The 13,922-nt window shown below is 43.9% G+C and overlaps 1 protein-coding gene across 10 annotated transcripts in view; it reads right to left on the bottom strand.

The window, feature by feature from the left end:
- Window positions 1-13,922, bottom strand: part of TNC (tenascin C) — a 98,593-nt gene that overhangs the window by 58,787 nt on the left and 25,884 nt on the right. For all 10 annotated transcript variants that reach the window (XM_015116971.3, XM_015116973.3, XM_015116977.3 and 7 more), the window contains exons 2-6: window positions 12,485-13,077; window positions 7,699-9,108; window positions 6,093-6,356; window positions 4,566-4,681; window positions 3,644-3,800 (exon numbers count right to left, since the gene is read on the bottom strand). In XM_015116971.3, coding sequence (XP_014972457.3) covers window positions 3,644-3,800; window positions 4,566-4,681; window positions 6,093-6,356; window positions 7,699-9,108; window positions 12,485-12,941 — 2,404 coding nt within the window. In that variant the 5' untranslated portion in view covers window positions 12,942-13,077. The remainder of the gene's footprint in view (window positions 1-3,643; window positions 3,801-4,565; window positions 4,682-6,092; window positions 6,357-7,698; window positions 9,109-12,484; window positions 13,078-13,922) is intronic.

The raw sequence follows: 13,922 nt of genomic DNA, 5'->3' as shown, positions 1-13,922 counted from the left end.
GTTTGAGTCAATTTAGGTGGGGTTATTCATTCATTCAGAGAGTGAGTCTTTTTAAATTCCCAGTATAGAGACAGGCACATTCTGGGTATTCAGTGAATCTTCTTCTTCTTTTCTTCTTCTCCTCCTTCTCCTTCTCCTTTCTTCTTCTTCTTCTTCTTCTTCTTCTTCTTCTTCTTCTTCTTCTTCTTCTTCTTCTTCTTCTTCTTCTTCCTCTTCCTCTCCTTCTCCTTCCTCTTCCTCTTCCTCCTCCTTCTCCTCCTCTTCTTCTTCCTCTTCTTCCTCCTCTTCTTCCTCCTCTTCTTCTTCTTCCCTTCTTCTTCCCCTTCTGCTTCTCCTTCCCCTCCCTCTCCTTCCCCTTCCCCTTCTTCTTCTTCTTCTTCTTCTTCTTCTTCTTCTTCTTCTTCTTCTTCTTCTTCTTCTTCTTCTTCTTCTTCTTCCTCTTCCTCTCCTTCTCCTTCCTCTTCCTCTTCCTCCTCCTTCTCCTCCTCTTCTTCTTCCTCTTCTTCCTCCTCTTCTTCCTCCTCTTCTTCTTCTTCCCTTCTTCTTCCCCTTCTGCTTCTCCTTCCCCTCCCTCTCCTTCCCCTTCCCCTTCTTCTTCTTCTTCTTCTTCTTCTTCTTCTTCTTCTTCTTCTTCTTCTTCTTCTTCTTCTTCTTCTTCTTCTTCTTCTTCTTCTTCTTCTTCTCCCTCTCCCTCTCCCTCTCCCTCTCCCTCTCCCTCTCCCTCTCCCTCTCCCTCTCCCTCTCCCTCTCCCTCTCCCTCTCCCTCTCCTTCTCCTTCTCCTTCTCCTTCTCCTTCTCCTTCTCCTTCTTCTTCTTCTTCTTCTTCTTCTTCTTCTTCTTCTTCTTCTTCTTCTTCTTCTTCTTCTTCTTCTTCTTCTTCTTCTTCCTCGTCATCGTTGTCTTCTTCTTCTTCTTCTTCTTCTTCTTCTTCTTCTTCTTCTTCTTCTTCTTCTTCTTCTTCTTCTTCTTCTTCTTCTTCCTCTTCTTCTTCTTCTTCTTCCTCTTCTTCTTCTTCTTCTTCTTCTTCCTCGTCATCGTTGTCGTCTTCTTCTTCTTCTTCCTCTTCTTCTTCTTCTTCTTCTTCTTCTTCTTCCTCGTCATCGTCGTCTTCTTCTTCTTCATGTTTGTGTTTTCAGCGTTTGTTCAGTAAACAATAACAAGTGACAGGAAATTGGCTTTATATGGCGAATGAAAAGGAAGAATAATTCACAGCTGATTGTGAGAAAACTGCAGAGTCTGTTTTTGAAGTCTAGGTGTTGATACATCAGTCTCGGCTCACAGATGATATAAAATGCACAATGAAAATGATGCCACAAAAAAGGACAGAAGCTGCCTGCTCTATGTCATTATAGGTGCTAGCAAGCACTCAAACCGTACCTACTGCCTTCCTTAGTCCCCTTACATTAAAGAAGTGGAGATTCGGTCAAGGACACTGATGTCCCCCTAGATTTGGGGCCCTTGAATAGCAGAAACTAACAATGCTCTGTACTTATCAGGTGCAAACATGGTGCTTTGTTATTTATGTCTTGAGTCTTATGACAACCTCACAAGGAGGATACTGTAAACCCATTTTTCAGCTGTTGGATCTGGAGCTTAAAGAAATAGATTTTTCCAAGGTGATGGTGAATGGTAAAGATGAAATTCAAACTCAGAACTCATTGAATCCAAAGCCCCTCCTTTTCCCCTTTACATGACAACACCTTTCAAAAATATCGACCTCAAAAGTAAATATAATACCACCTTGATATAGATGCCAGACAGAAGGAGCCAAATGTGTTTTGAACTGGAAATTTAAGGCCCTTTAAATCTGGAAAAAAGGTTAAAGGTTCAAAGGTTTCAGGTATATGTGGTAAATTGCGGCCGGCCACAGTGGCCGGCCAACATGGTGAAATCCTGTCTGTACTAAAAATACAAAATAAACAGGTAAATATCTGTCCCCCTATGTTGAAATTTATATGATTATGCAACTTCAAATGTTGGAATGTTTGTTCTAAAATAAGAAGAAATAAAGCAGACGATTCTCAAATTTAGATTTTAAAAAATCTAAAATAAGAAGAAATAAAGCAGACAATTCCCAAATTTAGATAAAAAAGAAAAGAGCAGTGAAAAAAAAAGTCTTTTGTATTGTCAGTGTACCTCCTCCATAGCAACTAAGCATTTGCTTTGTCTTTTCTTTGTCTTTCTGGTGATCTAATGATTTTTTTTTTCCTGTTGGTACCTGCTTTTCTACCTACCACAGAGTGATGTTGTCAGGATGATGGAAAACACTTACTTATGGAAGAGAAAATTCTTTGAATTGGCTCTGAGCTAGGCAAAATGTGCAAATATTTAAACGCAAGATGTTCTTTCTTGTCATTAGCAACTGATTTAATTTTTCCAACAACCCCTGCCAAGAAGAGTCAATTACTTAAAGAGTTGGCGCATATGTTATCTTGAAGAAAATAAAGAGGTTTTCCTATATGGAAGTGCAAAATTATGTACGTTTTTCTTTTTAAAACATTGCGGCCTGGCACGGTGGCTCACATCTGTAATCCTAGCACTTTAAGAGGCTGAGGTGGGTGGATCACTTGAGGTCAGGAGTTGGAAACCAGCCTGGCCAACATGCTGAAACCCCCTCTCTACTAAAATACAAAAAAATTAGTCAGGTGTGGTGGCGGGAGCCTGTAATCCCAGCTAACTGGGAGACTAAGACAGAAGAACCACTTGAATCCAGGAGGCAGAGGTTGCAGTGAGCTGAGATTGCACCACTGCACCCCAGCCTGGGTGACAGAAAAAAAGGAAAAAAAAAGTCGCTTCCTGTTGGAGCAACTCCAAATTCAGGTCTTTTTCTCACCAAATGATCTAGTACTGCTAAATCCTATTCTACTCCCAAGAAGTTCTGACATCATTAGTACTGAATGAAATTTTATTTAGGTTCCCATTGAAGAGATGGAATTAACATTCTGCATAAACCAGAGCCTAGTCAATGTTAGTGGAAATGGGGTTAAAGTTATAAAACTTACCCTGGCTTAAAGTTATGCCCCTGATAGTGTTACCTATATGATGTTAAAGTCATTGAGCTTCTTTAAGCCTTAACATTAATATTTTCCCTTCCTCTGTCCTAGAACTGGGTGCTAATATTAAACTAGCCATATGGTAGATTGTTAGCAATGGGCTTAATTATCTTCAGGTAGTCACGCCCCTTTGAAAGGCGATTTTGAAATTCCTTTCATCAAGAGATGTATCTGTTTCTCTATTCCTTAAATATAAACTGGCCATGGGATGTGCTTTGATAGAAGTGATATAATGCCAATTTTGAACCTGTTCAATAGCTGTGTGAACAGGACCAGCATCCTGGAGAATGAGAGATCCTGCGAAACAAAAAGACACCATCTTGGCTAAGGTCATCCTAGGCCAATCCACCCCTAAAGCACACAGATATATGAGGAGTGCAGCCAAGAACAGATAAACTGCTCAGCTGAGCCCAAACCCAAATCACCAACATGCAAAGAATTGTTATTTTAAACCACTGTATCTGGACTTTTAAAAATGTAGCAAAAGTTAAATGATACAGATGCTATATGAGAAGGCACTTTCTCAACCAGGAGGCGCTATGAGGTACAATCAGCCTTATCATTCTATAAGTATTAAAGGTGATACTCACGTGTGGTGGTCACCCTCTTCAGGCCAGGGCCCCGGGTATTGTTTTTCACTATGTGCAGAGATATCTCATACTCTTGCCCAGGAGCCAGGCCAGTTTGCCGGTAAGAGGTCTCTGGCCTCCTCAGGCTTTTGGTGATCTCTCCCTCATCTTCTTTATTCTGAGAGATAGAGGCAGCTTAGTAAGACTTAGGGGAGGTGTCAGTCTCTTAATTTATGTGACTCATTCACTCTGCATTCATTCATTCCTCTTTTATTCTTTCATCTATTCATTAGGCACTTACTATGCATCAGATCAGTAGGTGAGCTACAGAGGATACAGAGATGATAAAGACATTTCTCTAGTTTGTTTCTCCCTCTTGTAAACATTTACCCCTTTGTCGTGCAAGTCAAATGACAGAATGTGAGAGCCAAAGGAATTCTGAAGGCACAAGCTCAATCCCTCCTTTGGTAGACTGAGGCCAGCATCAGAGCAGCAGGGTGATTGTTGCAAAGTCACACAGCTAGTTGGTGGCAGAGCCTGGGCTTAAATTCAGAGAACAAGTTCCCTCCCTCACGTGTACATTTGGGTCTGGAGAGAAGCGTTGCTCAAATCTGAGATGTACTGTAGTTTGAGGGAGAGACCATTTCTTCTCTTCTTTGCATCTGAGTAGAGATTCCCAAGGTGATGAGGACAATTGGAACCTTGAGGTGACAACTTCTCTTTGTCTAGGGTATCAGCCCTAAGTGCTAAACTTACTGACTTACTAAAATCAGGGGAAAACCAACATCCCTTAAAATATAGATGCAAACACAAAACATGCTAATTAGAGCCTTGTCCTCCACGAAAAACTGAGGAAAATGAGTTGATACAGAAGTCTTCAGAACCCTTTGGTCATCTTTCAAATTCTTGAGATCAAACGGATCTGCTCTTTTGTATTCCTTACCATATTCCGGAAGATGATCTCCCAGGTTTCAAAAGCGATATCTAGAGGATCCCACTCCACTTCCACAGATGTCTCCTTGATAGACTTGAATTTCAGGCCTTCAGGTGCAGGCAAGTCTGTAAGTAACAACACAAATAGAACATAAGGATAGGGCAGGTGTGTGGTTGGGCAACACAGCCACGATTCCACTAAACCAGACTGGATGTCTGCAACAGTCAGGGGCTGACAACCAGAGCAGGAGTCCTTTTAAAGCTTCTTCTGGGATGAGGTCTACTATGAGGTTGTATAAAAATTATTATTAGGATAAATGGCATGATTAATTTTGGCAATTTCATATGGTTAAGTCTAAAATGAACACAGGCTTTGGAATCAGACAGACTTGGGGTTAGAATCTAAGCTCTACTATTAATGTGAACTTGAGCAAATTGCACACAATGCTCTAAGCCTGAGTTTCTTCACCTGGAAAAAGAAGGTAAATATGTCTACTTCTTGGGAATGCATTGAGGTGTGAGTGATATACTCCACTGCAATGTGTAGACTGCTGGGCCTGGTTCGTGGCACACAGAGCAAGTTGAATAAATGGCAGCCAATGTTATTATTAAGCAAGAAAGTGTCGATTTCTAGCCAGAGCTTGCTTTTCAGATATGAAGATAATTATAATGATGCTAAACTCATAAACCAGAATGTTTCCACTTAAAAAAAATAGTCAGTGAGCTCCACTGAAAAGTAATAGAGTGGTTAAGAACATAAACCTGCCAGGACTGCCAGGACTGCCAGGGTTAAAGTTTTGCCTCTACTCCTTGTTAACCGCATGATTTGGGATAAGATGCTTAACCATGTAGTCTCAGTTTCCTCATCCGTAAAATGGAGTTAACAATAGATCCTATTTCATACATATACTAACTCATATAATGAGGACTCTTTTTTTTTTTTTCTTGAGACAAAGTCTCATTCTGTCGCCCAGGCTGGAGTGCAGTGGCATGATCTCAGCTCACTGCAACTTCTGCCTCCTGGTTTCAAGCTATTCTCCGCCTCAGTCTCCCGAGTAGCTGGGATTACAGGCATGCACCAACATGCCTGGCTAATTTTTGTATTTTTAGTAGAGATGGGGTTTCACCATGTTGGCCAGGCTGGTCTTGAACTTGTGACCTCAGGTGATCCACTTGCTTTGGCCTCCCAAAGTGCTAGGATTACAGGCATGAGCCACCACGCCTGCCCGGCCAAATGACCATTCTTGTACTAGTATGTAGACTGCTTACAACAAAGTCTGATACATAGTAAACACTTGCTAAATGTTACTTGTAATGATTTTCTCTGGCAGGAAGTATACAGGAGAGCAAGGAGAAAGATTTCATGGAAAACGAGGGATTTCTTTAAGAAATGATTCTATGGACTTAATTCTAGGCTCTTATTTGGTATAACTATAAAGAACAACTATGGGATTGTAGGGGGCCGTGGCAAGGGAGGGTTATATACTGGGTGGGCTGAGGTCAGGTGAGGCTACCCTAAAGAGTTATGCTCACTCACACGTGGCCACCCTGGCACTGACAGGAATGCTCTTCTTGTTCTCCAGGATGGCAAATACACGGATAAAGTACTCCACACCAGGCTCCAGCTCCCGGATGATGGTAGACGTCTGGTCCCCAGGCACACGGAACTGCATTTCCAGGCCGCCCTCGTGGGTGGGCGTGTACACGACAAGGTACTCTGTGACCCGCATCTCATTGTCCCAGGCCAGGTTGACCGTCTCTTCCGTCACTTCTGTCACGATGAGGTCTTTGGGAGGAGACACTGGCAGGAATAAGAAAGGACATCTGGTGTCAACAATATGCCCTATAAAATCTCTCTAGGTTTGTTTCTCTTGACCTGTCTCTTCCACTGTCAGCCACAGAGGTCTGAAGATCTTCCACTGCCTCTAAAATGCAGACAGTATCAAGGACCCCCTGCTGTGATCCATCTTAAGACCTGTAGTGGCTGTTCCTTAGTCCATTTCCTTCAGGCTGGAGTCCCTTTGGTGTTTTGGCCTCTCCAACTTTCTCTGCTCCCTGAGTCTTAGTTCAGATGCAGGCTGTTGGCATGGGAAAGTGCAGTCTGAGCCTGACTCCCTGCTCTGAACTTTGAGTTACATGTCCCTAGCACTGGGAGGGTATTTTGGGTTCATCTGGTCTAATTCCTTATTTTATAGAGGTAAGTAAGGCAGAATGACTTGACCAAGCTTGCTCACCTCATCAAGTTTAGAACTTATATCTCCTCCCTGCCAGCCTGGTGTTCTTTCCAACCAGGCTTCCCTGCTTGGGCCGCACTGAACACAAAGCCATTTATTTATGTCTAGATTCCAATAACTTTAGTAAAGGCAAAGATTCTCCATTATGACAATTATAATATGGGAGGATGAGAGAAGCACAAAGAAGACACTCATTAAACATGAACATTATATTTCTCTCCTGTGTTTTCATTTAACCAGGGTTTCCTCAGCCCTTACTATGTACCAGGACCCTTACCAACTGCCAGAAATAGTGCCCTTTTAAGGATAGGAGCTTTAGGATTAAAAAAACGAAACAAACAAAAAACCAAAACTAGTTACAAAAGACAATTAAAAGACAGGTCAATCTTGCAGATAATAGGCATTTAGTCTTTAGCTGAGTATGCATTTGAAACAGTTGTTTTTATGTAATCTCACTGCATATTCAATTTGGCTGAATTTTTACGTCCATCCAAATAGAGAGACTTTTTTACTGTTGGTTTGATGTCAGTGGAGAGTAGGAAATAAAGTTGACATTTAGCAAAAGAGAGGTTATCCCTTTATCTACCTCATCTTGAACACTACATGTTAAACTCTATGTAGATGAGTTAGGTAGACTCGAATAGCAGCTCTGTGATGTGTCAGCTATGTGTCCCTGGGACAATTATATAACCTCTCTGAGCCCTTCAGCCCTTAAATAGGTCACCTTGTAACAACTGAATGACAGGGCCCCCTTAAAGAGTCATTATGGGTGTGTGTCTAAATGGATATATTAATATGTGCAAAGAATCAGTGTGTATGTATGTTTATAAATATAAACATAGTTTTCCAACCCATACTAGGAGTCCACTCCATTACAGCCATCACGCTGGTCTGCACCCTGGGACTCACCCTCTGAGCAGTCTTCTCCGGCGTAGCCCTCGTTGCAGATGCAGCGGCCTGAGACGCATTGTCCTAAGTTGCTGCAGTCACTGGGGCAGGAGCGCTGGCCACAGTCCAGGCCTGTGAAGCCCTCGTGGCAGATGCATTGGCCGTCCATGCAGCGGCCCTGGCCATGACAGTCACTGGGACATCTTTGCTCCTTGCAATCTTTGCCCATGAATCCTTCATGGCACACACACTGCCCGTTCACACAGCGACCCCGGCCATGGCAGTCATTTGGACAGGAGAGTTCTGCGCAGTCAGGGCCGGTGAAGCCGTCCTCACAGACGCACTGTCCGTCCACACAGCGGCCCCTGTTGCTGCAGTCCCGGGGGCACTGGCGATCCCGGCAGTCTTCACCTGTGTAGCCGTCATCACAAACACACATGCCATTCACACAGCGGCCGTGCTGGTGACAGTCATTGGGGCAGCTCATGTCACTGCAGTCATAGCCCTTGAAGCCTTGCTCACATACACATTTGCCCTGGACACAGCGGCCCCGACTGTGACAGTCATTGGGGCACCGTAGCTGGCTGCAGTCTTCCCCAGTATAGCCCTCATCACACACACACTGCCCATTGACACAGCGGCCATGGCCACTGCAGCCATTGGGACACTTGAGCTCCCCACAGTCAGCTCCCGTGAAACCATCATCACACTCACACTGCCCGTCTACACAGCGGCCACGATTGTGACAGTCAGCAGGACACCTCTTCTCGCTGCAATCCACACCGGCAAAGCCCTCATCGCATACGCACTGCCCCTCCTCGCACCGGCCCTGGCCATGGCAGGCATGCGGGCAGGTGAGTTTCCCGCAGTCTTCACCTGTGAAGCCTTCTTCGCAGTAGCAGGTGCCATTGATGCAGCGGCCCCGGTCGAAGCAGTCATTGGGGCAGATGAGCTCACTGCAGTCTTCACCCGTGAAACCCTCATCACACACGCACTCATTCTCCACGCATCGCCCACGGTTGTAGCAATTGTTGAGACACAGAGGCTTGTTGCAGTCATCACCTGCAAAGCCTTCGTGGCACACACACAAGCCATCTACACACGTGCCGTGCTCCTCACTGCAGGGCACCGGGCAGATTTCCCGGCTGCAGTCAGCCCCGGCGTAGCCTTCAAAACAGATGCAGACTCCATTCACGCACTTGCCCTGGTCATTGCAGTCGCCGGGGCAAGCAAGCTGGCTGCAGTCCTCACCCGTGAAGCCCTCGTCACAGATGCACTGCCCATCAATGCACTGGCCTCGAAGGTTACAGTTGCCTGGACATTCGGGCTCAGAGCAGTTGGGGCCTTTCCAGCCAGGTTCGCAGACACAGCCACATCCTTCAGTGCTGAAGTTGCCCCGACCGCTGCAGAAGGGCCTGGTGTCCACGCGGCCTGCAACAAAAGAAACAGAAGTTCTCAGCCAGGCTTAAACAGCCACATTTCTCGGCATCTACCCAGGGCACCCAGATTCAAATTCAGCTGAAGGATGGTTGCATCCTCAGGCTCCATCTGGCTTGAGAACCATTTGTTGTAGTGTGTGAAATCAGATGAGACTCACATCCAGTTATACCAGGTAGGAATTCATAACCTGAACTCCCCAAAATTATAGGCTTGTATGCCAAAACAGTGTGTGATTATGCATAGGGGTGTGTGTGTGTGAGTGTGTGTGTGTATTTCCACCCCTGGGGAGTGTATTCATAGTTTTTGTCACATTTTCAAGAAGTCTTACTATTTCTATGATGATTATGAGTCATACATTAGGCTGGGCTGTGTTACTATATATATATTTTGTTTGTTTGTTTGTTTTTTTTGAGACGGAGTCTCGCTCTGTCACCCAGGCTGGAGTGCAGTGGCACCATCTCTGCTCACTGCAAGCTCTGCCTCCCTGGTTCATGCCATTCTCCTGCCTCAGCCTCCTGAGTAACTGGGACTACAGGAGGCCATCACCACGCTGGGCCAATTTTTTTGTGTTTTTAGTAGAGATGGTGTTTCACCGTGTTAGCCAGGCTGGTCTCGATCTCCTGACCTTGTTATCTGCCCGCCTTGGCCTCCCAAAGTGCTGGGATTACAGGCGTGAGCCACCATGCCTGGCCACTATGTTACTATTTCTTTAGTGCGTGGTCAAGGCCGGGCACATAAAAGATTCCCAAGAAATAGTTGTTGAGCTGAATGTAATTCTAACTTTTTGATTCAATATCTATGCCACATTTGGCAAGGGATTTAGACTATCTGGAGCTTAGTTTTCTTATAGATGAAGTTGGGCCAATAGCCCACTTCCCTGGGGAATATCCGAGTTAAGTGAACCCCTTAAGAGCTCACTCTTGTGTCCTTGTTATTTTTTTCTGTTTTCTTTTCCAAAGTTTTTGGTGGAAGGTTGGCTCAAGTTGGTATGTGGGTTTATATAACCAAAACATTCTAATTTTCCACAACTAAAATGAGGTAGCTAATGGCTTTCTAATTCTATAAGGACACCTTTCAGTTTGGCTCTGTCACCAGAAAAGTATCGTGCCTTTATCTTTTATTTATTTCTATCCTGAAGGCTAAGTGGAGGTCAACCTGGAGAATGTGGGGTCAAGGTTGACATTACTCGAGCTCCTTGAGGCCTAAATATTGCCTTAGCTCAGTTTGCAGAAGTCACTGGTCTGATCTCCATGGAGCTTAAGGAGAAGAAACAAAACCCACTTCTAAATAATCTGCACTGGAATATATTCACTCTATATTCTCTGTACCTAGAAACAGCTTGTATTAATATATTTTATCTCCTTCTTGACAGCAGGAAGTAAGAATTTTTTTAAAGCTGATTTGTAAAGTGAGAGTCTAAGTCTGTACTGTCTAGTATGGTGGCCCTTGGCCACACGTGGTTATTAGGCATTGAAATGTGGCTAGTCTAAATTGAGATGTTCTGTAAGTGTAAAATACACATCAGATTCCAAATAGTATGAAATAATAGACTGAAAAATATCCATTAATAATTTTTATATTGATTTCAGGCTGAAAAACTGATATTTTGGCTACATTGAATTAAATAAGAGATGATTAAAATTATGTTTACCTGTTTCTCCTTTCACATGACTGCTAGAAAATTTAAGATTACATGTATGACTCATATTTTCATTAGAGAGCACTGCTCTAAATAATCGTTTTAACTGACTACTTAGCATGACTCCTGCTGTGTATTCTCATCTGCATTTTTCCAGGGAGTTGGCAGAAGTGGAAGATAAACTAACTTATGCCTAAAGAAAATGTTTTCAAATGGGTTTAAGCGATTCTCCTGCCGCAGCCTCCCGAGTAGCTGGGATTACAGGCGTGCACCACCATGCCCGGCTAATTTTTTGTACTTTTAGTAGAGACAGGGTTTCACCGTGGCCAGGCTAGTGTTGAACTCCTGACCTCAGGTGATCCGCCCCCCTCGGCCTCCCAAAGTGCTGGGATCACAGGCGTGAGCCACTGTGGCCAGCCAGGTTTACTCTTGAAATAATTGTTGAAGAACATTTTTTCTGAGTGGTGGACACAGATTTTCAGCTCTGATTTGAAGTTGTTGAAACTCATAGCTTTATCAACTTTAGTTATTGGAGATAAAGACATAATTCCAAAGCAGCAAAATTCCTTGAAATAAGATGCATGTGGAAACAGGGCATCCATGGGAGAGTATGAGCTCTGGAGACACACAGGCACATGCAAAGTCCCTATTTCTCTCTCTGTCTCTCTCCCTCTCTCTCTTTTTTTTGGATGGTGTTTCGCTCTCGTCACCTAAGCTGGAGTGCAATGGCATGATCTCAGCTCACTGCAACTTCTGCCTCTTGGTTTCAAGTGATTCTTCTGCCTCAGCCTCCTGAGTAGCTGGAATTACAGGCATGTACCACCACAGCCGACTAATTTTGTATTTTTAGTGGAGATGGGGTTTCACCATGTAGGCCAGGCTGGTCTTGAACTCCTGACCTCAGGTTATCCGCCCACCTCAGCCTCCCAAAGTGCTGGGATTACAGGTGTGAGCCACTGCACTCGGTCAAAGCCCCTATCTCTTATTGCTCTTTGTGTCATCTTGTGCCAGTGGGTTAATCCCTTTGAGTCTCATTTCTTTGATCTGCAGAAGAGGACTTATCTTTCCCTTATCTAACCTTATTAAAGGGCTGTTGGGAGGATTAAATGAGATAATACAACAGTGCCTGTTACACAGAGGTAGCTTATATGATTGTAATCATTATAATTGCTATTAAATTGGAACTTTTTTTCTAATTCTTATAGACTCAGCACTATCACAGGCAGCACTGTGCATTTGTAAGAATACTGAAATGTGAGGAACTTAACTCCTTATTGGAGGACCTTCAGGAATCCCATCCTCCTTCCAGGCCTCAGTTTCTCTATTTGTACAATGAGGTGATGGGGCCACACCAATACCTATCAGAGAGTGCTCTCTGGGGAGAAATTTCATGGCGTACTCATAGGTTTTGGGGTAGAAAGTGGGTAGATTTCATGGTCAAATACGTTTTAGAAACTTATAATTAAGGTGAAATAGGGTTTTTCAAAGCAGGGTTTATCAGAAGCCTGAAAATTCCTCTGAGAAGCAGTTGTCGCCATGACTCCTCCAAGCAGGAGAGAGATGGCTGCAGTGTCCACATTTATTTGAACATAAAATCTCTTTGTAATGAACACTCTGGGAAGCTAGTTTTCTAGTGAGCCCACTTTGGAAGCAAGTGATGGATGCGGCTATGCTCTTCATTTCTCCGTATTTGCACAGTGTGGGACTGGGCCGGTCGCCAGCTCATACCTATGGCAGACTGGAGACAGCAGCCTGCTCCTGCAGCACATTGCTCCCTCAGGGAAGACACCAGGTTCTCCAGCTCCTCCAGTCTGCTCAGCAGCTCCTTAACATCAGGCGCTGCGGCACAGCCACAGGCCCGGCGGGGGATGTTGATGCGATGTGTGAACACAATCTGGTTTTCCCCATCCACTGTGTGCTCCTGGAAGCTTTCGCTGGGCTCTGAAGGTGGGGCCAGGTCTTTCTCCCCACTGGCTGACTCCAGATCCACCGAACACTGGGATCCCACTGGCAGCTTGATGTTGTAGACGTGGTTAAACACCACTGGCTGGTTCTCCTCTGGCAGGGTGATGTTCACCCCACTCTGTCGCTTGTGCCGGATGACCTTCTTGAGGACCCCACCTTCGGTAAGGAGGGCAAGCAAAGCAAGAAGGACACCTGCCGACAGCCGAGTCATGGCCCCCATGGTGGAGGTGGGTTTGGCTGGGTGCTGCTGGAGTTCTACGGTTCTGGGGTGTCTCACTCTCAGCAGAATTGGGGATTTAGAAGCACAAAGTAGACTTCAAATCCGTTGTCCCTGATCTTCTCGAAAGAATTATTTTCTACAAGCAAAGATGAAGAAAAAAATTATGAGTATCTACTATTGAATATATTGAATATCTGTAATTCCAAGTGAATTTTGATTTTATTTCCCTGTATTTGAAGCTCTCCTGATAATCTTTCATTACATACCCTTGTAAAAACATAAAATGGTCTCTAGAAGAACTTTGCCACTTGAAGGAATGATTTCACTCACTATTCAACTTCTGGAAATTTAAGGAGACAGAAAAATAGAGAGAAAAAGGTAAAATATTGAAATGAAAGAGACACAGGTTAGTATCTTGGCTGTAGCTCTGGTCCCTTGGATAAGTTATGTAACTTTTCTTTGCCTTATTTCACTTTCTGTGTAGTGAAGATCATAATTGCTAATGACAGGGTTAAAAGAATGATGTAGAAGTTATTTGTGTATTCAGTAATTCCTTCAGTATTTACAAAGTCCTCTGAATGAATTATTACAGTGTTATAAAGGCCCTAGTCCCGGTAGATGTTCAGTAACTCTTGCCTCTTATTATTGATCTTCAAAACTGATTTTCACACCATCTGCTGATTCTCTTCTGTCATGAGAGGTAGAGGTTAATATAAAGGATGACTCTAGGAGGCAAACTGAGTTTTAATTCCAGTAGAGTTTCTTACTAGTTATGTGACTGTCAGCATAGCATTCAGTCTACTCCTCTGCACCTCAGTTTCCCGGCTCCTTGATTTATTTCCAAAACCTTCAAAAGTCCAGTTTTTAGAAGAGCCTGACAGAATATTCCTGAACCAGTTGTCTAAACTGAAATTCACAGCTCAGAAAGGATGTCCGAGAGCCTCTGATGTCTTCTCCAATCAACAAGTACTTAGAGCATTT

This window comes from Macaca mulatta, chromosome 15 (genome assembly GCF_049350105.2).
Source record: "Macaca mulatta isolate MMU2019108-1 chromosome 15, T2T-MMU8v2.0, whole genome shotgun sequence".
NCBI lineage: Eukaryota > Metazoa > Chordata > Mammalia > Primates > Cercopithecidae > Macaca > Macaca mulatta.
This window is presented reverse-complemented; position numbering and strand designations above follow the sequence as displayed.